Below are 27,989 nucleotides of genomic sequence, written 5' to 3'. Positions count from 1 at the left end.
AGTCAAACCTGCTGCCTTCTTTTTTGTACTGTCGCGAATTTGACAAGTCTACGAAATGAAGTTTAAAAATCAGCCGTTAGGAAAGAAAATTTTATTGAGGTTGCAAATTGTAAAGCGTAATCAAAAGAGCAGTGTTTTTTTTTTTCTTTTTACTGCGCATGCGCTGACCGCGTTCATTTTTTGCCGGTTTTGCCGCTTTGATCTCGCCGATCTCGCGCTCCACGTGAGCTGCTGCTGAGCGCGTTTCCAAGTGGTGATGAGGCGCTGCAGGGAAGCCCAACTGGCGCAAGCAGCGGCCTACTGCCGCAGCAGCTCACGCATTGAGACGGCAGCAGCGATGGCGTTCAAGACGTTGCGGCGTGCGCTCAGCCGCGTCTTGCTGGTGACAGTTGGAACGTGTATGGGGCTCTGGACGTGCCTTAAGGTCGGCGTGCAGGTGCTGTTCAAGGGAAAGTCCATATTGACGCCCAAGCAGCGACCCGAGGAGCCGGCCTGCCTTCGCGATCCGGCGTTGGGAACCCACAAGTTCGTCACGTTGGAGGTTCGTGCTGACAATGTCTTCGGTCTCTACTTTTACAGCTGTTCGCACAGAATTATTTTAGTTATGCGCAAATTTACGCGCCCCTCCTCTCTCGCTGTCTCTTCCGATTAAGATATTGCGCCGCTGACGTACTCAGATTCGCTTATTTGATTTGGTTGTCTGAACAAGATCGCACCTTCTTTTTTTTTTTTTTGTTCGTCTTGAATGTCTGCGCTTGGTGTGGTAGCGCCGGTTCCGTTAAACTTTTCATCTTCTATAGCCTCGCAAGAACGATATTTTACTCTTTGCGCGAACGAGTCGCATGTCGCGAAGATCGCTGTATTTGAACCTGAGATTCTTGACAGCGATATGTGAGTTGACTGCACGCGTACGAGCATCGTCTTCAAGCGTCAGTTTTCATCCTCGGCATAAACCGATCGAATCTTGATTGTAGCGCGCTCTTTCTGCTTTACTGTCGCGCTTAATTATATCGACTGTCACTTTGATATCTCGCTTGCTCCCAAACGATATCGTTGTGATTACGCCACAATCTCGCTTCCGAGAGTACGCTTCGCCCGTCACGTCGGCAGAAAGGTCGCCCCTGTTGTCAACAGTAAAGGTGTTATCAAAATGTCCCGTAATCGCCGCTCAGGAGGAGCGGTTGTAGCTCCTGATTAGCGGCGGCGCAGAGGAGCTCCCAGCTGTTCCTCTGCATTTTCTGACAGCTGAGTCGCGGAGTGCGCACGCGATTACGATCCCTTGACCCTGGTGCGCGCGTCCTCCGCGATAAGTATCCGCACGGGAGCTCTGAGGCCGGTGTCAAGTGCTTCGCACGGCAGTTCACGTGAAACGTAGCGGCGGCACCCCGGTAACTCAAACCGCCGCCGCGCTGTCAACGTTCTGACGAGGCATGTCCGATGAGGTTATTGATGCGTCGGAACCAGCTCTCTCCGCTCGTCCGCAGCCCCTCTCGTGACGGTCTCGTTTGCTTGTTTTGACATGGGACGCTGCCAAACCGATCTCGGCTGTCGGGCGCTGGCAGGCATGGGAACGAATTCAAGCAAACACAAACCGCACCCGGGCGCGCGACTGTACAAAAATGCGAACGCGCCCAACTGGATTCGCTGCCTTTTTTGCGGGTTGAATGTTTTTTTGCCGGCGTGTTTTTAGGTGTGTCCTTTTTTGTCGCCGTCTCGCGTGTCGGTCTTGTTGGTTGCTTTGCGGGGTGCCGACGTATGCGTTTTTTTAGATGCGTGGGAAGTGTACGCGCATCTGCTGCCGGGCGAATAAGTTGGGTGTGACCTGTCAGTTGCGAAGACACACGGCTATGTGTGAGTGCAGCTGGCTCGTATTCCATTCATTCGTTCGGCCTCGGCGCCTCTTGTGACGATGTTTTTTTTTTTTATTTGCATAGCGGAGGTGGCGTAGTGATCGAGCGGGCATAATCTTCCGCGAGCGCGAAATTTGAATGTGCCAGTTTTGAGCCGTTGATCAGCTGCGCTTTTTAGAACGTGTGGAGCAGTTTTTGGAACAGCGCAGCAGACGTGTACGTAATGTAGCTAGCTCTTTCTTTATTTTATCATTCCGTCTTAATTGCCGTATTATACGCGCCTATTTCCGCTTCGGCGTGCGCCCACGTATTCGCACGGCAGATGTACTACGCGAGCTCGCGGATAGCGCGCAGAGCTCTTACAGGACAATGCATTAATGGACACCGCTAGAGAATGGACCTGCTTTATGTATGTACATGTAGACACTTTTTTTCCTGTGTCAGGGAGAATAATGGCGGCGCTTCAGAGCACAAAAAATTCCCGCTGGTGACCTTCGCAGCTATCCGTATGCGATGACAGCGTGCAACCGCAGTTACAATTGTCTAGTGGCGTACTGGACACCTTACGAGACATTTCTGAGAACAGGCCCATTTTTTTTACTTATTCTTTTTGTTTTAGGTTGTTTTAGTTTGTTGGCAGCAATATCTCTGGCACAGTGGGCGCAGGCGTGAAGCTTTTTCCTTGATGTTAATCTTTCATTCGCTATTGTCTCAGTTGCCGAGGAAAAGAACAAGTTTAGCATGACATCCACTTACGCTTGCGCGCCTACTCCCATGTTTTACGGCGACAGCTTGGACAAACTTTGTCCTTTAATGACCTTTGAAGTCGTCATTCACTACTAGGGCTTTGTTCCGACTGCCGGAGTTTTGCGCATGCGCAGATGTGTACAGTGCACCGCGCGGTTTGTGCGTGAGCGTAGGGGCGCAGGCATCTGGTTGGCGATATCTGCATAAAAAAACGAAACGTTAGAAAGTAGTTTTCAGCAGCAATAAACGCTCTGACCTTGTTCCGCGGCGGCCGCATTTCGATGGAGTCAGAATGCAAAAATTCCCGTGAGCTACGTACGCGATGTCTCGAAAGTTTAAGAACCTTAGGGAGTCCGGATAAGTCTCCATCATGTGGCCTCTTTCTCTATGCCTTCTCTCATTCCTACTCCATTCTTTCTCAATGGGGTGGTGCAGTGTTCAGGGAAAGTGGTATAATTACTGTGCCTTTCCTTTCCTGATACAATATTTTCATTTTGCATGCTTTTTTGTTATAGCTATGATCATGCTCATTTGCAACTAAAATATAGCTATACTGCACAGTTCAAAGAAGGCAAACATTAAGCACCGAGAAAGTTAACAACTACTGTGATTTCTGTGCGAGTTGTGATACCTAAACAAAACTACATGCATGGCACAGAAATTTCGGGTGACATGGATAAAAAAAGTGTGCCTAATGTATGCACGCCCTTTGTAAAGACAGCTTCGTGCTTATGTAAATGTGCTTTGTATTTGGTTCCAGCTAGCAAATGTTACCCATATAATGTGGCTGTACAGAGAGCACAAATGAGTAGTGGGTAATGGGGTTTAAAGTCCCAAAGCAACTCGGGATATGAGGAACGCACAAATAAATAGAGAGACAGCGGGCTCTGTATATATCACTAGTGCATGATGGATTAGCAAAGAATTGAGGTTCACAATCATTTTGTCCGTTTCTTCATGAATGTCATCATTGTTAGCTGGGTGACAAAACTCAGCTGTCTGAGAGCTACCATGCTCGGGCAACACACAGAATGTGGACGTAGCTTTGTCAGCAGATAAAACAAATCAAATAAAACAAAAGTGTAAGAACAATCGATTTGCCCTGGCAGACATTGCACAAACAAATTTTATCTCAGTCCAGCTGGGTGTTAGTGTTCTAGCTCTCTCTCTTTATCTTAATCACTTCTTTTTTGTTTTGTTTATCTTTTGTTACAAAAGGTAACCTGCTGTAAGTTATGTGCTGCGTTATAGTCGTTTCAACTCAAAAGTGAAGCGGCAAATGCTCCTTCAAGGAGGCCTCCCAGCCTGTGACGTTGGCCTATCGTCACTGCTCTGCCATCCACCGCCTTGCATGTGTGATAGCCACTAGCAGGTGCAAGTCAGTTGACTCGGTGCGATAATGTTAGGTCAACATCATTGTATCGAAGGCCTTCTTTAAAAGAGCATTTGCCCCATTACTGTCGAGTTGTATGAGTCTGTAGCAAGAAAAGAGATGGGGCTGAAGATTGAGACTTCCTCGGTCTAATACTCAACAGAGCCAGGCAATTTGATTTCATGCACATAGAGCCCGCTCACTCGCCTACCCGTTCAGTTGACTGATGTATTTATTTAGTGAACATAGGAAGTTAAATAATATATTATGAAGTGCGAGTTTTGGTTTCACATTCTTTGGCGTTTTCAAGTGTCGAAATTTTGGCAGCTGTAATTATTTTGTTTCTGTGAATTTCTAGTGTCGTGAGCATCTCTGAAATAAAAGGTGGCACCAAAATCTCACGGATGTTTATTTGACATATCCAGCTACCACATTGTTGAGCTTGAAGCTATTATGATGCTTTGTGTGAAATTTCATATGTTCCTGTAAACAATTAACTGCCAGTATTTTGCATTACGAAACTAACAAACTATTTTCCTTAAAAGTCTGGATATGCTATCAAGGAGGAAAAATAATGTTTTGAATTGAAATAACGAGTGGCATCAGAAACGGTTAACTGTTTCGGCATTGTTGCGCCATGGTGCCGCTACCCCGGTACCCCCCCTTTTGTGTGGGCCTCGAGTTTGAACGAGAGGTGCTGTTTGGTCATTGGCGCCCATCCTTCTTGCGTGACAGGCTGTGACCCTGCATTATGTCTCGGCTGGGAGCCAGGAGAACCCACTGCTGCTGTTCCTGCATGGCTTTCCGGACACGTGGTACACCTGGGAGAAGCAGATCCGCCACTTCCAGAAGGACCACTGGTGAGGGACGGCCACTGGCTTCTTGGGGGAACTTCCCACGTCAAAGCTGTGTTGCAGGCGCTCACACAAATTTAATGGGGCTCAGACTAGAACTCACTGCATAGTTATACTCTGGAACATTGTTTCTTGGCAGTGGAACGAAAGCTACAGAGTTGAAATATGCCCTCTCTTCCTATGCTGCAGCATAGTGGTGTTTAACTTAAAACATGATAAATTGGTATTATGTGCTATTTAAGGCATATTTGTAACAAACTGGGCGTTTTCAATGTTAGAGGGTCACGACAAAAACAGCTTCTGTGGTTACAACGAATTTTTAGGCAGGTCCGGTTACAAGATGCTTTCATAGATGGCGCCAGCAACACTAGTGACTGAGTGAAGTGAACATGCGGCAAACATTGTGCCAGGCGACTGCCCCGTGGTTGAACTACTAGTGGAGTGACTGACACAGTTACAGATGCTCCGCCCCCTGTAGCCTTCACTTCATTGCCAAAACAAAAGTTGTCACGGAGTGTAGCTTTCCCCTTATTGGCTGTTTCTTGATGAGTTTATGTTAATGCGAAATTATGCTTCGTTTGGTTGGGGCTTGTAGTTCTGGTGTTTATGGTGTCAGTTGTTATAGCCAGAGGAGAATGTGAGAATTCTGGCTCTTCCTTCTGAGAGGGGTGTTAAAACTGTGGACCTCCCTTTTAAGGGATCCTGAAAATGCATTAGTCCTTCCTTCTAAGGGGTGTAAAAATTTACTCCCTTCCAACAGGGTGTGAAATGCCTATGCCTTCTGTCCTGCAGTGGGTGCAGAAGCTTTGGGAGGCGTTCCAACTTTTGGAGCGTTTATATGGATGCCATTGCAACAGAAAATTGGAAAGGCTTTGTGGCTAGCCTTCTTCTGCAGTGTGCAGGCAGTTGCAGATTGCAGATTTCCGTCCCTATATTATCAGCTTCTCACTTTTACTGAGAAAATTACTAAGAAAATTTCCCACTTGTAATTCACGGAGCTCAGTCTATTTTTCATAAACCAGGTTTCTTGAACTGAACTCAGTTCTCAAACTCACTTTTGTAGTAAATTTCAACTAAAATACACAGAAGGAAAAGTGCAAAAGGCAGTGCAGGAGTTAGATTCAGACACATTTCAATTCAATTTATTGTCCAGTTATACACTGGAACGATCTTTGGGCTAAAAGACGTTTACAGAGCAGCGACAGGCAGTGTATACAGAGAACAACATTCAACATCAACAATATTCAACATCTGAACTCTTCTTTCATTTATTGTGTGCAGAAAATAAAAAGATGAGTTTTGTTATTTGAAGAGACGCAATGGAGGCAAGGAGACAACCATAGAGGACGAGCATGGGTGCCGTGTCAACTGGCCGCGCCCTGATTAAGAAGTTGTTGTAACACAATTGGGGCAGAAAAAAATGCCCGGGGGCATTTTTCTCCCTCAACCTTCAAAGCATGGGCCCTGCCCAGTTGCTTTATCTCAAGCATGCAGACTTTATCTACTTACAGGTGCAGTTACTGCATCCTGTTTTTCGAGCACTGCAAAGCCCATTGTGATGGTGTTCATTTTTTCTCTTTATTTAGCTTTTTATAGAGATACATCTGTAACTGGGGGATAACACTGAACAGAGCTTGGGGAAAAACAGCGGATCACTGATTAAACGGAAGTCACAGAAGTACAATTAGTTATTAAAAAAGATCAGAGTGGAATGAGGAGTTCATTAGAACTGCATGAACACTTTTGCAAGGGTTGTGTCACAACACCATTTGGGAAATCAGCCGATTGGTGAACAGTAAATGGAACAGCGTGGCACACAAAAACGTTCATTCGTATTTAATGTGATCTGGCAGCAACTTCATGCACCTGCAGAGTGCACGAAGCGGGGCAGTGTGTCTTTAGTTGCCATTTTATATTTAAATTCCATGTGATGTGTTACCAAATTCTGACTGAATAGGCTTCCTCTGCTGACAAGGAACTTTTTTGGCTGTGTGGAAACTGCAGCTTGTGAGCTTGAAGGAATACAAACAGCTGTTTCAGAGCATGCATACCGCTGATTTGGACCTTGACACCCTTGTCTTTCTTGATATTGGAGGGCTCAGGGCTTTCAAGTGGGCTCAGAGAATGGGTTTTTGATTAGAGATTGGCATTTCTTCTTGTTTGGCAAATGTCAGTCGCCTCTCCTCAGTAGTGTAATAGCTCGAAATTGTTTGAAGACAACTTAAATTTGTGTACCATTTTGTGTGTGCATTTTTCTCTGATTATGAACCCTTTCCTTACCGGTGGAAAAATGTAATTTCAGAGTGACATGGGTAGAAAATTTATTCACTCATAAATTAAAAAATTTACTTGTTTGCAGCACATGATAGTGTAGCTAAGGAAAGAACAGGATATGTATTGCTTAAGAAGAAAAGAAAATCATCAATTGGCAAAATTTTAGATGCACAAATATTCAATATAAAATGCCTTTGCATGAATGCACATGTGCTGCCAACACTTCACTTCCAAGAAATGCCCCTCGAAGACGAAGAGGAATTGGTGGGAAAGAAGTACAGGTGCAGTCAAAAGTAAATGGAAGGCGATATTACCAAACAAATTTTATTTTGTTGCTGTTATTTAATGCATTTTAGAACAGATATATGCACCCTAATTGTGATTTTGCCAATTACGCAGAGCACCAATAAATCTCAATTATTATGCTTTGGATTCAACGGAATTAATTTTTTTTGACAAAGCCACCTTCCATTTACTTTTGACGGCAGGTGTACATGAACATTTGGGATAACATTACGAAAGACTAAGCAACTACGTGAGGAGTGTGGGCTGAAGGGAGCAGCACTGTGATAAATATACGTCCTTATACGGGCTGAAAATACTGTTCATGGTACACATTTATGGCTACCTTACAATTGTCTGGAAACACGCACCTTCCAGAGGCCTTACAAGTGCTGAGCATCAAGAATGCCTTTGGGACACGAGGAGGACGCATCCACTTTTTTTTTCTTCTGATCTCCTCTGTTTGGCCCCCTCCTCCTCTCCTCCCTTGCAGGGTGGTGGCAGTAGACATGCGAGGCTGCGGCCATTCCACCAAGCCGCAGGAGGTGGGGGACTACCTCATGTCACGCCTGGTCGAGGACGTCAGGGGCCTGATCCTCTCCCTGGGTGAGCTGCCATTATTCGCTGTCCTGTTGGCTCATTGAGGGGGGGGGGGGGGGGAGGGGGGAAGGGTGCCTTGCATATAGTTTAGGCGATGTGGCGGACAGAAGGGTCAAAGAGAACTTCTTGCTGGGGCTGGTTGGTAATTCATCCTTGCTAAAATCAGCAATATCAAATCCACAGAACTGATTGAAGCGTTCTGTATCAGTAAGAAAGGCAGTTTGTGTGTCAGTGAATCATCTGTATCTCTGTATCAGGCGGAAAAAAGTTTTTTTGACCATTCGTTATCACATTGATGTGTAATTCTGTTCCTTGCGCAGGCGCTGGCTAAGTGTACAGGGTCTGTCCTGAAAGTACTGAGACTAGTTGCGGTGTGGCGCGTGCATGCTCTAGATCAGGAAACCGCTTTTGGGGGAAGGAGGGGGAACCTTCAGCTTCACAGTGCAAAGACTTCAGTTGGCTTCGAGCAGGTCAAGTGAGTGGACGTGCTCAAACGTGTACCCCTGTTTCGTCGCTGTGTCGAGGGAACCATGGACCGAACGTTGGAACAGTGAAGCTTTGCAATAAACTGAATAAATCACCGACCGAGACATTTGACAGCACGTGGTAATGATGCAATGTCCGGATCGCAAGGGTTCTAATGGCACAGAGCATTTACAAATGGCCGTGAAGACGTTCAGGACCACACAGTCAACGTTACCGTCCGTAACCGTCATCGACAGGCGCCTGAACCGCTGCTTGTCGTGAACATCGTCACGACCGTTTTTAAATGCCTTGTGCCATTAGAACACACGACGTGGACATTGCATTGTTCCCAAATGCTGTCTTGATCACGTTGATTGACTCGGTAGGTGACTTACCCAGTTTATTGCAAAGCTTCACCGCATAGCGCTGTTCCAACGTTCGCTCCATGGATTCCTCGACGCAGCGACAAAATATGGGTACACGCTCGAAGATGTCCACTCGCTTCGCCTGCTCGCAGCCAACTAAGCTCGTCGCATTGTGAAGCTGAAGGTTCCCCCTCCTTCCCCCAAAAGCGGTTTCCCGATCTAGCGCGAGCACGCGCCACACCGCGACTAGTCTCATTACTTTCAGGACAGACCCTGTATATATGTATCTGGGTTCTGCAAACTAAACTACAGTAGACTCCCGTTAAGACGAACTCGCTTAAGATGAACCCTTGGTTAAGATGAACAGTGGTGGTCATTTGTTTGGTTTCCCATAGAGTCAATGCAAAAAAAATCTGCTTAATATTTACACTGCACACGTGCTAATTGGTTAAGATGATCTTTCACGACCAGCCGTGCAAGCCATGCAGCTTTACTCGACTATTCGAGCAATATTTCAGCGGAAGGAAAGAAAAAAAAAGCTAAAAAATTGAAAGCTTTTTTGCACCGCCGACGATCCATGCGACGCAGGGAGGCACAGAGACCTAACCACGTCTCCGTTGAAAGGGCGATTCTGTGAAAGCAGAACTGTCGCTGCTCCTCCCCTGTGAGGGCACTGAAGGATATCTTGGAAGGTTAAGTGATATGCCTATGCTTGTAGCAAGCAGACGATTTTCTCGACACACACAAAAAAAATAACAGACTGGGCAACACTCAACAGTGCCTGATGCACTGCACTAGTAGTGCAATAAATGCTTATGTTGCAATTATTTTTTTCCTAAAAGACTAATTTCATGGCTTTGTTCACATATACGAAGTATTTGGACACACACTGCATGCTCGAACATTATTTTAAAAAGCACTCCTAATTAGATGAACTTCTGATAAGATGAACAGTCTTGGAGTTCGTTTTAAAGGGAGTCTACTGTAGTTGTGAGTGGCGCTCTGTCCCATTCTCTGTGTGTGTTTTGGCGCCTTTACTTTATGAAGAAGGGTCAGAAGTTTTTTGCAGATATCAGTTTATCTTTATTCGGTTGCTCTTTATCCTAAATGCCAAGACTGCTGCAGGTGAAGAGGCACCTTTGTACATACTGCATGAATCAGTAGCTGCTGTATACAGGGAGTACAATTGATATCTTGGAATTGCTTCGTATAGTGTTTGTGTTTTGTGGAACTGTACTTATTGTTATGAGTGTGCTAATTTCTGTCACTTGAAGAGTGCAACCGAATGCCCTTTGGTGCTTTCTCAGGACACTTTTCCTTAGAAAGTGCTAGAACTGTATTATGTGATCTAAAGGCTCTCTTAAAAGAAAGTTTTGGCAACATTGAAGAGAACAAACGCATGAGCCGAACAACTTCCGCAAGTACACGAGGCAGCTTTGTTACCTTATGCCCTTAGTTTTGTTAAGGGAAAGTGAAATTTCAGTGAAAGCCTCACAAGAGCGAGTTGAGGGGGAATATTCTGTTTGCTTGGATTTCAGATTGTGCTTACGGGTCATGATGTTCTGAGCGGTCTACAGCACATTGCAGTCATAAACAGATTAGTTATGCAAAGCATAACTAGCATGATAAAGGAAGCAAAAAGCATGCTTATTATTACAATAACATGTCCTCTATGGCGTCTCCTATTCCCATGTTGTAGTGCCACAAAAACCAGCTGCCATTTGCTGTCATGATTCATTTCTGAGTTTTGCTTGGTGTTCAACCATATAAGAATTGGGCCATTGCAGTGAGTGGTAATAATTGTTTGTTAGTCTGCAGCAAGGTGGACTAACTGGCCAGTTTCTGGAATTTATATGGGTTTATGGTAGTTCCGCTTTTCTTACCGTGATAAAACATAACATTCTCTCTCTGACCAAAGCATGACTGAACTTTTTATGCCTTGGGGGTTTAGGCCACTACCGCTGCCATTTCCTTGGATATTTTAACCGATGCTGCACAGAGTGAACTTCTGCTAGCTATGAAACTAGTACTTTTGGTTAGTAAGTAAGTATCAATGAAGTCCGATCTCATTGTACAGGTACCGTGTCTGATAGATACTAAGAACACAAGGCTAACACAGAGGACGGAAAACTAACGAAGCTTGTATACTTTCAACTTGGTTTATTGCATGGGGCATGGTGCTTTTATGCAGAAAGAAAGAGCGATAGTGAAGTGCAGTTACATTACATGACAATCTATAGAATTCAAACACATGATCAGATCATGCAGTCATGCGAAAGCAAACATTGAAAGAGATAATTGAAGCGTTGAAGATTAGGACAGCCTGAACAAAAAACTGTATATGCACTGTATCAGTTGCTTTCAAAGATAGTGAAATATAGAATGGTTAGCATCAGCGGGTGTAGTCGAGACAGTGGGGTAAGTGTTGTTGTTTTGTTTTAGAGTGCAGCTCTTGTGCGCCCATTCCTGCGTTCTGCATCGTAGTCGTCGGCATTGGTGTTGTCGGCGTAACCGGTTGTCCAATTAGCAGAGCTAAGTTCCGCCAGTAGTCCTGAATCATTGCCGTCTGTCTGCACTGGCCTTTGTGCAATGTTGCAGTGTGCATGTACAGTGTTGCAGTGTGTAGCGCTCGTCCTTGTAATCTTCTATTTCGTCTTTCGGTGGTGTTGCGCTGTACCATCTGCAGCGTGCAGCATTGCAGTGTGTGGGTAGCATTGCGATTCGTGGGCAATGTTGCAGTTCATGTGCAGCATTATAGTTCAGGGCCAACGTTGCAGGGCTACATTGCAGTCGTACCGTGCCTTGATTGTGTGCCGTGCTCTGACTGCAGGCCGCAAGAAGGCCACGGTGGTGGGCCATGACCTGGGGGGCATTGTGGCCTGGGTGCTGGCCACCAAGCACGAGGAGCTGGTCAACCGGCTGGTGGTCATCAATGGGCCCCACCCACTGGCCTTCCGCTACCAGCTGGAGAACAGCTTCGCCCAGATGCTCAAGTCATGGTCAGTCATTATCGCCTGCACTCACGATTCAGGTCGATCTTGCTGCCATACAAGGGCCAACCCCATACACCAAGCCAGACATTGTTCAAGCTCGTGTAGAAGAGTGAAGGGCAGAGTTAGAGTTAATAGTGTGACACAGAGCATCGTGTTCTGGAGCAGGTGACAGACTTGGAACTTTTGAGCATAGTGTGATAATATAAGACGAAATGCAAAAAAAATTTTGAGGAAAACTTAGTTTTGCGGGGCACTGAGCAGAACAGATGCAGGAGCTCTTTCTTCCCCCATATGCGGAGTGCATGTTACTGACTTGTACAGTCTGTTCAGCAGATACACAGAGCAGATCTGCACAGTTGTCGCTAAATTTTTTAACAGTATTCTTTGTCAGATGTAGAGACTAGTGAGCAAATTCTTATATTAAAGCACAAAGCATCCCTTCTTTTGTCGCTGATAATGGAATCATGTTCTGCACTGCATTGAAATCGTCATTCCACAGCGTATGGGAACAAATTGATGGGTATTTTGGCTCTCTTATGAGGCAGTCTGCACACTCACCGACCGCTTTGAGGCATCACTGTACTACCCTATGTGCAAGTGTGGAAGAGACAGCTGTCAGAGTAAAAGGCTACATGGCTGCATGGACGACCACGTATGTACTGTACAGCAAAAACTCATTGATGCATTCTAGGTTCATACGATTTTCCAGTTCATACACTCAAAATTACGGGCATTAAAATTGTCCCATAGAGTTGCAACATATTTATTTCGGTTAATACGTTCTCGGATAACACAATTTCCTGGCTACTACGTCTAAAATTTCGACCAGTTGTGGTCGTATAATACATTTATTGGCCAACCGTGCATGTGCAAACATGTAAGTGGGCTGAACATGAGGGTATGCGGCATGAAGGGCTGGAATGCAGGAGCAGTCTCCCGTTGCGCTTGCTTCTCTGCAGTGCCTAGGTACAAGGAGGCGAAGCATTACTGCTACTACTACTACTACTACTACTACTACTACTACTACTACTATTACTACTACTACTACCAGTACTACTACTACTACTACCAGTACTACTACCACTACTACTACTACTACTACTGCTACTACTACCAGTACTACTACCACTACTACTACAACTACTACTACTACTACTACTACTACTACTACCAGTACTACTACTACTACTACTACCAGTACTACTGCTACTACTACTACTACTGCTACTACTACTACTGCTACTACTACAACTACTACTACTACTACTGCTACTACAACTACTTGCTACTACAACTACTACTACTACCAGTACTACTACTACTACTACCAGTACTACTACCACTACTACTACTACAACTACTACTGCTACTACTACTACAACTACTACTACTACTACTACTACTACTGCTGCTACTACCACTACTACTACTACTACTACTACTACCACTACTACTACTACTACTGCTGCTACTACCACTACTACTACTACTACCACCCCCCCCCCCCCCCCCCCACCACCACTACCACCACCATCAGCAGCAAAACGGCGCGCGCTTGCAATCCAGTGAGCCTTTTTAGTAGAGCAGAACGTTGGGCCAGTTGGTGTAGTGACATATTCCAGAAAACTTTGCGCAGATTAACACAAGACGGAGGGAGAAACACACACACGAGCACAAACCAACTGCACCAAAGAGGATTGCAATTTCTGGGGGGCACAAGCCCTTCCTTCATTTCTTCTTCATTAGGCTCTTTTCTGTGTAATTCGCCGCCTGTGGAACAGTGCGCGCGCTGTTGCAGCCTTATAATCATCGCCACTTGCAAAGCAAGGTTCTATGCCTTTTCACTGCGAAAGGGCTTGTGCCCCCGAGAAATTGCAATCCTCTTTGGTGCGGTCGGTTTGCGCTCGTGTGTGTGTGTGTGTGTTTCTCCCTCCGTCTTGTGTTAATCTGCGCAAAGTTTTCTTGAATAAGACTTTTAAGTGGGGACGCGACACGAGGAGGTGAAACGCTGATGTTTCTTCGCGGTACATAAAGGAAAGGGGGCGAGGCATCTATGAACTACAGCGATGCGCTTTCATACGAGCGGGCTGAGGAGATGGCAGCCCCAGGTGACTTCTCCATGGTACTTAGATGCAAAGGGGCGATTTCATATCGAAGAATTTGCCATGGCATGTAAGAAATAAAAACTGTGCTCTCTGAAGGTGTTTATGTGGTCTGAGCACGTTCACACCGCCAAATGCCTGTCAGACATTGGTGAACTGCGGAGGGTAGTTTTGGCCACTGTGACATCATTGTAAAATGCACAAAGTCACTTAGTCACTACCACTTAGTGCCACGCACTAAGTTGCATTGCCGTCAGTGTCTGCGTGATGGTGCGTGAAGCGTTGAGTCCAACTAAGGGTCGCACTGCTGGATGTTAGGTCGTGTGCCTACTGTTACAAGCGGCTCGACGATGTGTTACCAGTTGAAATCTGGTGTTCCCAATATTGTGATGAACTCGGCTTTTCCCACTTATAGGTGGACTGAAGAGGATTCTGAACTTGTCTTTTTGCCGCGGGAACTCGATCTACACGTTCCGAGCATTCTTAGAAACAGTGGCTTATTGCCCTGTATGGCCGATTTCCATAATTAAATCGAATTAACGTCCGGCTCCCGCCTTTATTTTTTGAATTCTCTGCGTACGGTGGGCGGATTCGACCAACACGTGAAGTGCCTTTCAGCCAGCTCCGTGGATTCTTTGCTTTCGCTTTATTTTGTTTTTTAGGTTTCCGTGAATAAATAGTTTCATTAGCAGATAATATAGCCGCAAAATAAGCCCGCAGAAATAAAAATATGCGCGGACTATTTGCTTCCACGGACTACTACGTATTACTCCGCCGATGGCAGAGCGGCAAGCCGCCACGGGACTGGGTGAAAGGCGCTCCACGCGTTGGTCGACTCCGCCCACCGTAAGAGGGAGAATTTAAAAAAAAAAAGGCGGGAGCCAGACGGTAATTCGATTTAATTACGGAAATCGGCCACACAGGGCAATAAATCGAAGTTTCTAAGAAAGCTCGGAACGTGTAGATCGAGTTCCCGCGGCAAAAAGACAAGTTCAGATTCCTCTTCAGTGCACCTTTAACACCCCAGGTCTGCTAATTAACCAAGCTGTTTCAAGGTGCCGATTTGAATTAATCTGGTGTAATTTATATTGGAAATTATGGAGCTGCAGAAATGTTAAGAATTGTGTGGGGGTTTATGAATACAGTCGACGACCGATTTTTTGGACTCTCTAGGGGCCGCGAAAACGACCGAAAAATCGGGCAGTCCGGAAAATCAAATTTCATCGAAAAAATCACGAACTTATTACCACTATGCCGGAGAAAGCGGCCAATTGTATTGCACACATTCTAAAGCTCCTCATGACTATATTTCGCCGCGTATTGCACACATTCTAAAGCTCCTCATGACTATATTTCGCCGCGCGAAATACCGTATAAACGCGTATAAGGGCCGCACTTTTTTTTTTCCAGATTCTAGGGCCAATTTTCGGGGTGCGGCCCATACACGCGATATGCGAAAAAAATTTTTTTTTAAGTAAAAACACACCAACCAGGGAATGAGCGACATTTATTCTACGTTCAATCGTCACTCGCGAAGTATTTAGACTCCTGAGCTGGTGCTGCGCTCTGGTGCACGCTCATGCCAAAAGAAGCCGCGCAGCATGTCCGCTGTCAACGCGTAGCCGTTGTTCCGAAATTCCATCACATAGAAGAGCAGCTCTTCTTCCAGTTCAGGAAACTCGCACGGCTTGACTCGGAAAGCGCGCTTTTTGCAGCTTGTGTTTCTCTTTTGGTTCCACCATCATCGGACGCACTTCTCGGCCACGTCGAATTTCCCGCCCGCCGCACGCTTACCGACCGCGTTCGAGAGCTAACTCCCAGCCGTGTAGCTTAAGGTGCTTGCCCATCGTGCTAAAACTGTGAAGCTCGGCGGCAGCACGCGAAAGACACTATCACGGCGAACGCGCTAACACACATGCTGACACGCCACGAAAGGCTGGAGCTGGCGATACTGATGCCGATGTGAACAGCGGAAAATCGCGACCGAGAAAAATGTTGATGATAATGATCACGGCGCCTTCCATAGACGGCACTTGGAAGCTCTGGTGCGCGCGTGTGGCCTCCGCGAACGGCGCAGCGCCGGAGCAGATCGCGGCCGCGATAAGATCCAGCAGCGCGATAAGATCCGGCGGCGCGCCCGAAGCGCGCTTCGATCGCGGAGGCCACGGCGTGCGCGTAGCCTCCGCGATCAAGCGCTCCGCGATCAAGCGCTCCGCGATCGTATTCGCGTTCTGTGTTCGGGACTAAAGACTCGGCACAGATGAGTTCCGTGAACTCAGACTACGGTTCAAGTTCGTGCGGCGGAAGACATTCAAGGACAGTACGAATTCGAAAACACGCGAGCGCATTGTGCCGACTCGCGCAGAATTTCAGCGTCGCAAGAGGCTCCCTTTAAGCTTGAGTTTCGTTTTGTTTGATCAAGTTTTCGATATCTCCTGCAGTCTGAATGAATGAGGTTCCACTGTACACATTATATGGCGGCTTGGGTACTGGCGGCGAGTGCGAACGAGGTCCGAAAAATCGAGTGGTCAGTTGCGGTGCGTCCGAAATTTCAAGCGCTCTTACACATTGGCTCTATGGGCCATGTCGCGGTGCCGCGAAAAAGTCCGAATAATCAAGCATGTCCGAAAAATCAGGCGTCCGAATTTTCGGTCGTCGACTGTAATTGCGTTTGAGTTATCTAGGCGTTGCTGTATTTGGCAGATGGCTTTTTGGCACCAGATGCGTGGAACCACTGAAGGTTTTAACACTGATGTCAGCAGACCAGTGCTCAACAGTCATCAAGTGATGCTACCATTGAATTTATTGAAGTCCTGTATAGCTGTAAGAAACTGCACTTCTACCTTGCATTGCTCTGTTTTCATTGAGGTATTCCTACGCCGCAGTCATGGTTTCTGCCGGCGTGCGTATACCTCCACTTGATATGTGAGAGTGCTTTTGATAATCATCAAGGGTGCCTGTGTAATGATTATACAGTATCAGACTGCATGGTCACACGCATGTCGAGATTTGACCAGCTGAATGTGGCTATTTTGAGCCTATATGTAAAGGTGGTTCGGAAGAGGCTGTCTAGATAGGTACACTCAGGCTGGAATGAAATGCGAACATGCGTGTGCCCTAGTTTTCTACGTTGCAGCAGGATATTCGTTTACACCCGGATGATGTACTTCGCCAGACCCTTTTCCCAGAAATATGAATCGGCGTAGTTGTATACAGCAGCTGAAAGAAGGTAAAAAATTTTGTTCAGAGGCACTGTTCATGTTTCATTCTGGCCTGACTGTACTTTACGTAGTGTGACTCAACAGTGGTTCATTGCAGTCGGTTAGTGATCTGTACCTATGTGTTAATATTGCCTTGAAAGGCAGTACTTTTTTATCATCTGTTTGATTTTTGTGAATGACAGGCCTGCATTGGGGGCTGTTGTAATGTTTGCAGTGAGAAATCTTTGATTTGTGCCATAATCATACTGCCTTGTGTGAGCGCATTCACTGCTTTCTTTTTTTTCTCGCAGGTACATGGTGACATTCCAAAGCCCCAAGCTACCTGAAGCAATTCTCAAGGCCAACGACTTTGAGCTCATTGACAAAGCTCTCGGGCCGTACGAGACAGATGTCAAGGAGGTTGTCAAGCATTCCATGTCACAGCCAGGTAAACCAACTTCCATGGAACTATGGGAAGAAAAATGATAGGCGTAATGTTAAGAGATCAGAAGCGGGCGGAATGGGTGAGAGAACAAACGCGCATTAATGACATCTTAGTTGAAATCGAGAGGAAGAAATGGGCTTGGGCAGGGCATGTAATGCGAAGGCAAGATAACCGCTGGTCCTTAAGGGTAACAGAGTGGATTCCAAGAGAAGGGAAGCGTAGCAGGGGGCGGCAGAAAGTTAGGTGGGCGGATGAGATTAAGAAGTTTGCGGGAATACGTTGGCCGCAACTGGCGAAGGACAGGGTTAACTGGAGAGACATGGGAGAGGCCTTTGCCCTGCAGTGGGCATAGGGCATAGGCTGATGATGACGAAATCAACTTCTATGTTCACTTCTGTTTTTATTTCTCCATTCTAAATCTTCTGTAGCAAGTGGCTGTAGTGAATATGCAATGTATAACTGCTTGGCATTTTACTGTAAAGGTAAAATGAGATTGGTATAAACATGTTTTCTTGTTCTGTTTGAGTCAGAGAGTGTGTGACTATTTGAAATTAGACTTATTTTTCGTTTTAAGAATTATCTATGTGCTTTATTGCTGCAGATTTCTAGATTCAAGGTTTTGCTACTTTTTTCTTGTGGCATTCAAAATTGTATTATTACAGAACAAAGATGAAGCGTTCTTTTGAACCTCCTTAGCTCAGTTTTATAGGCATCTTAGTAGCGTTCTTTTTTTTTTTATACCCTTCTGAGTGCCCAAAGTTATGAACACTTCGTGTGCTTCAGTCCCACCATGACTGTTGAGTGTTGGTGCTGGTTCTTGTGCCGGCGGTGCGATGTGACAAAGTACAATTTCTGGACTTGGTGCTGCCGGAAATCGCGTGACACTGTATGATACGTGTGCTGTGGGCACGATAGCACAGGGCCTTGTGTGACTATTAGAATGCTTTGCGACGCTTATTTTTGAAACAATCTATTCCTGCTGTCCGAGGTGCTCTGGAGGCCGGGTTTCTAATACCTGACTGAGGAGAGCGTGGTGGTCCGAAGAATGAGGCAGTGTTCCTGGTCCACAAGGAAGTGCTCAGCGCTCTTTATTGCACGCTTATGTACACAGAAGAATGTAACACTAAGGTAGCGCCCTCTGGTAGTGCCCTCTGGTAGTCAGAGATGTTTAGTATTGTTTGTAGCCCCACCACACCGTTACAGAGAGGAGCTGGATTGCAGATTTGTAAGTGTGCCTGCAAGGTGTAATGTGTAAATTAGCGCAACAGCATTGTTTTGCCTCATTTATTTCAGCACAGAGTGGATCTGTGTGTACCATGCGTCCTTTGGCTTGTGCTGCATGGGTAATGGAGAGCTGTAGGAATGAGTGGAATGGCACGACCACACTGGTACCATTATATGTTGAGGGACCAGTCCTTGCACATTGTAAAATAATGAGGTGTGGAGCTGTGGGGTGGGGGAAAGAATGATAGCAGTTTTGGCTTTGTCTACTCCTGTGAGCTGTTTTTGAACAAACCATGCAGGAGCATTGACAAGATGAAGTTGCCGATTGAAGGAAGTCGCACTGCTTTCCGTGAAATGCTGCTTGCGCAGTAAAAGCTGTAAAAGGTCGTCAGCTTGGATTTCACGTTCAAATTTCCTGAAAGGATCGATTTATCGAGTAGCATCCCGTTAAAGCAAAACGATTGCCTGTGATGATGTACTGTTGGGCTAAATAATACCCCTGTCAAGTGCGCAAGTAAAATGTACTTAAGGCGAATGCGCTTCAGCATCTGGAGTGATACTTAAGGCTACGTGGTGCTAAGCGGGAAAGCAAAGTGCACTCGTAGGAAAAAAATGAGACAGAAAATGAGCAAAACTTTTAAAGAGTCCGATGAAAAAGAAAAAAAAGACTTAAAAATTGATTGTTTGACGTGATAGCGTAAATAAAGCGAGCATAAACAATTTTAACAATTAAAAAAAAATTAAAATAGAAGAAAGAGCCAGGACGAGCCAAGACTGTCCAGAATTTTGACAACATACAAGATGGCGGCGCGCTGCAGAGTTGCATCTGATCACGTTTTTTTTGTTGTCTTGCTTCGCGTGTAGCTCTACGAAGAAATGTTTTTTTTCTAAAAACAGTGTTATAGCATGTAAAATAAAGTTGTAAGTACTTTTTATGCACTGTACGTATTGCGTCTTTGAAGTCCCTGCTAGCGAGGCTACGCACTCAGCCCTCAAAGTGTGTTCTGTGAACGCACTTCAACGTGAGTGCGCACTTTGGCGAGTGCACTTATGTTTCGCCGTTTAGCTGTGCTGGAGTGCACTTTTAGCAGGTGACACTCTTCGTAAGTGCACTTTATTTAGCGCATTTGACAGGAATATAAGTCTGGTTTCACCCTGTATGGTTCAGTCTTTACATCATGGCATTTTTACTTCTCTCTTAAAAAAACTGCGCCTGTGCTTTGGCCATGCAGAAAGGGACAAATTCAAATACAAAATATCACTTCTTAGTTATCAATGCCCTGTATCAAAAAACATTGTCCGGTAGGCCTAGTTTTATCACTGCATTAGAAAAAGCCATATTCTCCGAGTGGCACACCACCATTTGAAATGCAGAAAGTGGTGCTCTCAGTTATCAGTTTTTCCTTCCATCCCCTGTCATTCCCACTCCACGTAATCTTAGTCTGTGTGCGACCTCTGTAAGGAAGTTCAAGTGCACTCCATCTCTACAAGTTTTTCTGTGTGCTTTCATTGACTACATTAGCAGATAGCGTTGCTGGTACATTCTTGGTGCGATAGCAGCTGTAAATTGTGCATCGTTTCTCCAAGTGGTTGTGTTTAGTGATAGAAATCTCAAGGCAGCAAAGAGGCAAGAGATATGCGTTATTTCGCAAGCTCAATCACGCACTCATACATTTGTTTGTGTTAGCTTGTTTATCAATACTGTCAGCCGTCTGGGTGAGTCACTACAGAAGTTGTTTTAAAAGTAGATATCTAGAATTCCAACAAATGCCATTGTAGCAAGTGTGCGTGACACATCAATAGCAACAACTCAGAGGGGTGGAGAGTATGACAAGCAACACGATTTTCCGGCATGCTGCCAAGCGGGGTATGTCCAATAGAATGGTAAACACAAAAAGCAAGGAATAAGAAAGCTTTGTCTGAATAATATCTAAACTAGCCATTAAATTAACTCTTAAAGCAGGTCATGCAGTCTCCCCTGCTCCTGTGTGGTTCGTATTTCCTTTTGTTTTATCTGGCTGCCGAAGAAGTGTCAGTAATGCATGAGCACTTTTTTTTAACGTGGCAGCGTTAAAGCCCCTCTTTGCAGAAAAGCTGGTGTCATTGTCAGCGGCGTTGGATGTGAGCGAAAAATCCCAGAAGCATTAATAAATACCGTATATTGCCGCGCAGAAGTCAACTTTTTTTAAAAATGTCCTTCCAAAGTTGGGGGCTCGACTTATAATCGGAGTCGACGTATATGCGGAGTCTTAAAGTTGGCCTATATGCAGGTTGAAAAGTAATTTCCACCGAGTCGCGGATAATATCACGCCCCGTGCGCTCGTAATTCCAAATAGTTGACAGACACGGTGCGAAAGTGGATCTGCTTAAAAAAACTTGAATTTAATTGAGATATGCCCCAAAGGCTTGTTTCAATACGATAGCACCTTGTTATCGACAAACCGTGGGCATTTCACGAAAAACGGCCAAAGCCGGGCAGGCTGGCGATGTTTGATACAGATGGGACAGCTACAAATCCAATCCAATCCAAAACTACACCACACGTGATCAGTGACATGAGCCGAGAAGCATTTTCTTGTATTGTTGTGTGCCTTTCGCCATTTTTGCACGTCGCACCGACAGCTAACAGCGGTGTATGTGGTCAGTGTCACTGCTCGACGGACACCTTGAAAGATGCCGCCGCAAATTCGGCAACAGTACAGCACGACTTTCAAGCGGCAAGTCATCTTCTACACCGAGTCGGAAAACAACGTCGCAGTGGGGCGGAAGTTCGATGTCTCAGAAAAGTGCGTGGGAAGCTGGAGAAAACAAAGAAGCAAGCTTTTTGCGTTCGCTGCTACACGCCATTCTTTTCGCGGGCAGTGTCAACCTAAATTCAGAGTCTAAATTTTTTTGCCCAAAGGGGATCGCAAGTTGGGGGGTCGACTTATAATCGGCAATATATGGTAACACTGAGTAGGAAATTGGTCGAGTGGGGGTATTGAACCAGGGTCTCCAAAGTGTGAGCACGCTAACCACTCCGCCATTCCAGCTCGAATGAACAAAGTCGCTTGTAGTGAATATGGTGTCTTCGTTCACTCCCATCTTTCTCCCTTCCCTTAAGGCGAGGTTCAGGTGTCCACCGAGGTATGGGAGACAGATCCATTTCCTTTCCTCAAAAACCAATTTATCGTCTAGCAAGAGCATACAGCCTAACTGGCAATGGCATTCTGTGGACTCCCTGGCAGCATTGCAAGACACTGTCACGTTCTACTCTGAGAGGCGAAGCTTAAGCATCCTCTAATTTTTTTTTTGTGTGCGTCTCTCTTCTCGCCCTGCCTTAGGAGCTCTGACGGGGGCGCTGAACCACTACCGCGCCCTCTGGCGGCGAGACCACCTGCTCCGTGATCTCCGCTTCCGCTACCTCAACACGCCCACGCTCATCGTGTGGGGACAGTGCGACCGCTTCCTCACCCTCAAGCTGGCACAGCTCAGCATCCTGCAGGCGTTCGGACGCGTCGAGTACCTGGCCGACGCGGGGCACTGGGTGCACCGAGAAAAGTACGAGCGGGTCAACGACCTCATCCGGCAGTTCTTCAAGAACACCGAGGACCACCTCTAGTAGGGGGCGGTGTCTCCATAACGTGTGTGTGTGTCTCTCGGTGCGAGCGTCGAGTGATCAAAAACGTGTGCAGCTGCAGTGCTGGAACTGGACCCGAGTGACTGGAATTATGCAGCTTGATTGGTGTGGTTGGATGTGCGCACGTGGATGAGCTCAACCAGACTCTCAAAACTTGGTGTGTGTGCAACTACGTCTGGTGCCTCCATTTTTCGGCAGGTGAATTTGCGAGCCCGATTTCTTGTGAACGGATTTGTGCTTCTGCGTCCACGCAGCCAGATTTGTGCACCCAAACTTTTGCTGTCACTCTTATGCCTCTGGATTAGCTGTGTATTCGTGCAAGTGTATTCAGTGCTTGGGTTAATGCAAACAAGTACCTATCTGTTGCTGGACTTCAGTACAGGTGGCTTCAGCTGTATGACTGCATGTTGGAAAGGTGGTTTTTGAGTGGAAAGGCAATGTCAAGGCTGTCAGGACTTCATTGTTGAGTGGTCTGTGAATCTGACCTGTCAGGTTTGTGCAATTGGTGTGAACAAATTGGTGTGAACAAAGTGGCCACAGGGCAGCTGGCTTGCATGAACAGCCAAAGTCATGCAAAATTTTTGCATTGTGTGTGCACATTTGCAGCCCGATAGGAATGAAACGTAAACTATAGATGCGAACGCAGGAGTCCACTCTTCAATGCTTCTGCGTTCACTAGCGCGATGATGAAAAGGCATGTTTTATATTCTGATGTGAGTGTTAAGGCCTAGTGCATGTCGGACAGCCAACTAGCTATCCACAGGGGCTGGCAATGTGTTAATTGTGTTTCACATTTTTTGGTCATCTGCATTCCATTCGTACATTAAGAGGTGATGTGCATCCAAGGATGTATCAGCAGCGTCCCAACAGTGGCAAAACTGTGGCAGGGCATTTTGTTGTTGGCTACCATCTGTTGTCTGCTGTGTTAAGTTCCACGAAGACACTGAGCATGCTGTACAGGCCTTATGCAGTGTCAGATTACATAGTGGCTGCTTTGATGCTGCCTGCTTCATGTGCAGCTTTTTTTCTAATCTTTTGCCGCAGATGCAATGAGGTATCTTTGCAGCATTGATCTCTGCCACATATGTTGGTCGCAGTTAATAGTATCTGCTTATTTTCTTGTCGAATTGCTGATACTCCGGTGCTGACTTCACAATAGGGCCAAAACAGAGCATAAATAGTGGTGCATGTATGAGGCTTACAGGTCAGCGCAATCAATTTTAGGGACTATATTTTCACTCAGTTGGATTAAGCTGGCTGCAGATTTTAATTTATTGCGCACTGGCTGGCTGGGGCTGTGAATTGTACCCGACTTTTTGGTGGGTGCTAATCTCTTCTCACTTACCAAACATAAGTTTTCTTTTTTTTTTGAGAGTGTTAAAGGATGTTTATTGAAGTCCTTATTCATTTCACATTAAAACACTAAAGCAGGTACCTTTCCAAGCAAATTCAATGTGCACGTGTTGGGGAAATCTATGAAGGTGACACACTCACAAATGTTCTGTTTTCTCCAACACATAGAGAAGTACTAACATTTTACAGTAATTCTTTTTAATATGTAACAATCGATTTGAAAATTCTCTTGTCTCGAACTGATGCTTTGATCCTGTTAGCATCAGATGTATTGGAAGGCTTTTGTTAATTTGAACTTCACATAATTGGTTTGGTTTATAGGGGTTTAACGTCCCAAAGCAACTCAGGCTATGAGGGACGCCGTAGTGAAGGGCTCTGGAAATTTCGACCACCAGGAGTTCTTTAACATGCGCTGACATCGCAGAGTACGCGGGCCTCTAGAATTTCGCCTCCATCGAAATTCGACTGTTGGGCCGGTATCAAACCCACGTCTTTCACATAATTGGAACAAATTTTTAAAGCGAAAGTACAGTAATCCCTCGTTATAACGAAATCGCTTTACTCGAAATATCGCTTTATTTGAAATTTCTTCCGGTCCCGACCCAAACGCATGCATTATAAGCCGCATTACTCGAAGCGCACGAAGAGCTTGACCCGCTTAGAGCGAAGTGGCGAGCAGAGGCATCGCCGCCTTGGCGGCGACCCTTTGCGCATGCAGTGCCAAATTAATACCGCCAACGAATTAAACTCATGCAGGCATAGAACAGGCCACAAAAGTACCAGACCCACGATCGATGATCTGCCTAGTAACGGGCACCAAGAGAGTGCCGAGTGTCCCCTGCTCAGCGGGGCCAAATTCCATGGTGCAGCGCACCCGAACCGTTAAACCTCGGTCGGAAGCGCATTCCTGGTGTTCCCCGTGACAGAATCCACACGAAAATAAAGTTTTCCTCGCGCTTTGTGATGACAGGAAACCGCGGTGTCTTGGATGCGGAAAAGTGGCCGGTCATGCTCGATTCGTGCCATTCGACTAGACAAACGGTCTAAATGCGTGGTAGGGTCACTGAATTTTGTTGTTACGGCGGGAACGCATGTGCAAAAAGCGAGCGCGATTCACCGCAGCGCGAGGTTGCGAACGGCGCCGCAGCGTCCGATCGCAGCGCGCCGCTTGCGTCCAACCTGCTAGATGTCAACGACGGGCCGCCCGCGGCAAACACGACGACGGGAAGCGGGAGTGAACGCGAGCGCGACAGCGTCATGATGACGTAGGGCGCGGTCCTTTGAGCCGGGCCGGCCGGTCTCAACGCGCTCGCTCGGACGCCGCGCGACGTCCGCCAGCTGCAGCGGTTGCTAGGCAACTGCTCAAGGTCATCCGCCAGCTTCCTCGCAGTTGTGACGCAATTAAATCTCGACTGTTTTAGCTTTTTTCGAGCGGTCGCTTATATCGAATTATCGCTTATAACGAATTTGTTCGCCGTCCCGCTCACTTCGTTATAACGAGGGATTACTGTACTCAATCGCTTATCAACACTGATAAAGAGTCTTGTCACTCCACATACGTATGTTCTTTTGATCTTGTGCCGTTGCCTAGAAACCAGAGTTCCTACCCGAGCTTACCCAAATTACTGGGGTAAGCTCGGGTAAGTTTGGAGGAGCATCGTGCCAGCTACGCGCGAAGTTACTTGGGAAGAGCAACGTGGGTCGCACAATCCCTACCAGTGGCTGTGATAGAAACAGCCACTCATAGTCTTATGAGGGCTCTCCGCCATCTGTGAATGTTAAGTTGAGAACGACCAGTGCATACATGGGCATTAACCCACTAAAGATATTGCTTCGTACCCTTAAGGCATACCTTACGTGTCCCTTCTAATGGAAGAATGAGCACCTGCTTTTGCACGTCTTCATCGTTTAACTACGTTAAACCCTTACCAGTTTTGGCTCTCTTCATGGTCGGATTATTGCGAGTTGATTCCATTTTCAAAGGCGATGTGAAGACTGTTTGCATTTAGCTCAGAGTGCTGGAAGCCTTTGCGGCCATTTGTAGTGGAACGAACAAAAGATTTAGGGCCGGTCAATTGGATTGATACAGAGGAAGTGCAATGGCATGCTTCCTTCACTCACTAATCTACTCCTATTCTGATTCTATTCCAATTCCAACTGTACAACTATGCTAAACATGTGACACTGTTAGATAGCGGTGAGTCCTCATTCCAGTACCAGCGCACTGGCACTGTGGTTAAGCACTGGCCGATGGGGCTTGTGAGACCCGGGTTGCTCTTGCCAATTAATGTGAGTACAAATAGCTCCTGCAACCTTCATTTTTGCGCATATAGTTCTCTGGGAGGCTGTATATTTTGCATGTAGGCCTGCTGTTCTCTGAGTCATTTTCTTCTCACTCATTTTCATTTTTGCCGACTCATTCTTCCTCTGGCATCTTCCTCATCTCACCTACCAGTGTAGAGGGGGGGGGGGGAAGAAGAGTAGAGGGGCAAGGTTGATAGGTGGCGGGTGGAAAGAGGTAGGTCACCCTAAACACCACTTAGCAGGCAGAGGCTTCGCATAAAGGCCAACGCTGTCAGACAGTTTTCGCCTTCATGGCCCTCTTAAAGGGAAGCTGAAACGGTTTTTTGATAATTCGAGGTTATTCAAGAATTCAAATCTATCAAGCTTCTAGATGAACCATGCAAAGTATTTTTGCACCAGCATTTAAAATGGTGACATAATCGTCGATTAAAACCCCGACGATGTTCAGGCTTCTCCTCACTACGTTGGAGGAGTGCGAGGAAACTCAGCAGTGACGTCATTATCGCCGAAACTTTAGATTTCCGCTGCTTACGCCTGCATGCTGCTGTGCGTCGTCAGATGGCGCCAAACAATGCATTGTAAGCTTCACCTTCAATGGCGTCGGTTTTCTTCCATGGAATAACCGTTTCTTCTCTGGAAACGTAGAGCCGTCATACGTGACGTCATTATCGGGGCCTCTGCCCGTCGCTGTGCACTTCAGAGAAGCCTGAACACCGACGACGACTTTATTCGGTCATTACGCCACCATTTGAAGTGCTAGAGCAAAACCATTTCGCAGGCTTTACCAGCACATTTCGCACATTTGGCAACCTTAAGCTCATAGAATTCTAAAACCGCTTCAGTTGCCCTTTAAAGGTGCACTGAAAAGGAATCTGAACTTGTCTTTTTACCGCGGGAATTCGATCTGTACGTTCTGAGAATTCTTAGAAAGTTCGGATTAATGTCGTGTGCACCGATTTCCATAATTTAAATCGGATTAAACATCACGGCTACCGCCTTTTTTTTTTTTTTTTTTAACTCAACCACAGACTGTAGGACAAGTCAGCCAACCTTTCAACCAGTCCCATGGCGGCTTGCCGCTCTGCCATCAGCGGAGTGATACGTAGTGACCGGCGAAAGCAGAGTCCACGCGTATTTTTATTTCCATGGGCCTAATTTGCAGCTATTTATTCACGGAAATCTAAAGAAAGATAAAAGCGAAAGCAAAGCTGCCACGCGACTGCTTGAGAGGCACTCCACTTGTTAGATGACTCCTCCTATCGTCTGTGGCAAGTTCAAAAAAGGGCGGGAGCCAGGTCGTTTAGTCCGATTTAAATTATGGAAATCGGCCGCACAGGACAATAATTCGAAGTTTCCAAGAATGCTCGAAACGTATAGCTCGAGTTCCCGCGGTAAAAAGATGAGTTCAGATTCCTCTTCAGTGCACCTTTCATGCTGTTGTATTAACAATGTGGCGTCAGTGGGAAACTGTTCACTGTAGGCAGACAGTGAACAATGGTTTCTGTCTATGGCCCTTGCTGTTCTCTGCAGCTATGTTCAAGCTATAGGAACAATGTCCGGTGGCAATGGGTTGTTTTTTGTTTTTTTTTCTAATGTGTTTGTGGTTTACTTTGGCTGTTTGATATTTCAGTCAAATTACTCATTTCCGGTGAAACATGTTGATGTGTCTTTGATGACTAGATTGCTTAAGAATGATTACATCATCTTTTGCAACTGTTGGCAGCGTGCATTGCAACTCAAGTTTTATTCCCTTTGCATGCTATAGATGGTGGCTGCTGTTTACTTGTTTTTCCGCACTTCCGATCATTGTTGCACTCCCTAACTGCATTTTTTGGTGTAATATTCTCACCTAGTCTGTGCAAGAGCACCTGTAGAATTTTCCAAATATTTGGTACCAAAGTCCTCACACTGTTTGGCCATAACTGCTTCAAATCCGTTTT

General features: G+C 46.1%; 1 protein-coding gene across 1 annotated transcript; it reads left to right on the top strand.

Annotated features, from left to right (window-relative positions):
- The first annotated feature begins 185 nt into the window (after nt 1–185).
- On the top strand, nt 186–26,202 carry LOC149333261 (uncharacterized). Its single transcript, XM_089558624.1, has 6 exons — nt 186–541; nt 4,705–4,829; nt 7,873–7,985; nt 11,640–11,808; nt 17,416–17,552; nt 22,097–26,202. Exons 1-6 carry the CDS (start codon nt 257–259, stop codon nt 22,372–22,374), a joined length of 1,107 nt encoding a protein of 368 aa, XP_089414750.1. The 5' UTR covers nt 186–256; the 3' UTR covers nt 22,375–26,202.
- The last annotated feature ends 1,787 nt before the right edge of the window (nt 26,203–27,989 follow it).

This window comes from Amblyomma mixtum, chromosome 8 (assembly GCF_055824585.1).
Source record: "Amblyomma mixtum isolate Tamu chromosome 8, ASM5582458v1, whole genome shotgun sequence".
Taxonomy (NCBI): domain Eukaryota; kingdom Metazoa; phylum Arthropoda; class Arachnida; order Ixodida; family Ixodidae; genus Amblyomma; species Amblyomma mixtum.
Note: the sequence above shows the minus strand (reverse complement) of the source record. Positions and strands in the feature narration are given on the sequence as shown.

Bases quoted from the DNA above. Each gene is read 5' to 3' on its own strand.
- LOC149333261 (XM_089558624.1), top strand. From the start codon at position 257: ATGAGGCGCTGCAGGGAAGCCCAACTGGCGCAAGCAGCGGCCTACTGC. The intron at 11,809-17,415 runs GTCAGTCATTAT...TTTTTCTCGCAG, and splicing joins GCCCAGATGCTCAAGTCATG to GTACATGGTGACATTCCAAA. The intron at 17,553-22,096 runs GTAAACCAACTT...GCCCTGCCTTAG, and splicing joins GCATTCCATGTCACAGCCAG to GAGCTCTGACGGGGGCGCTG.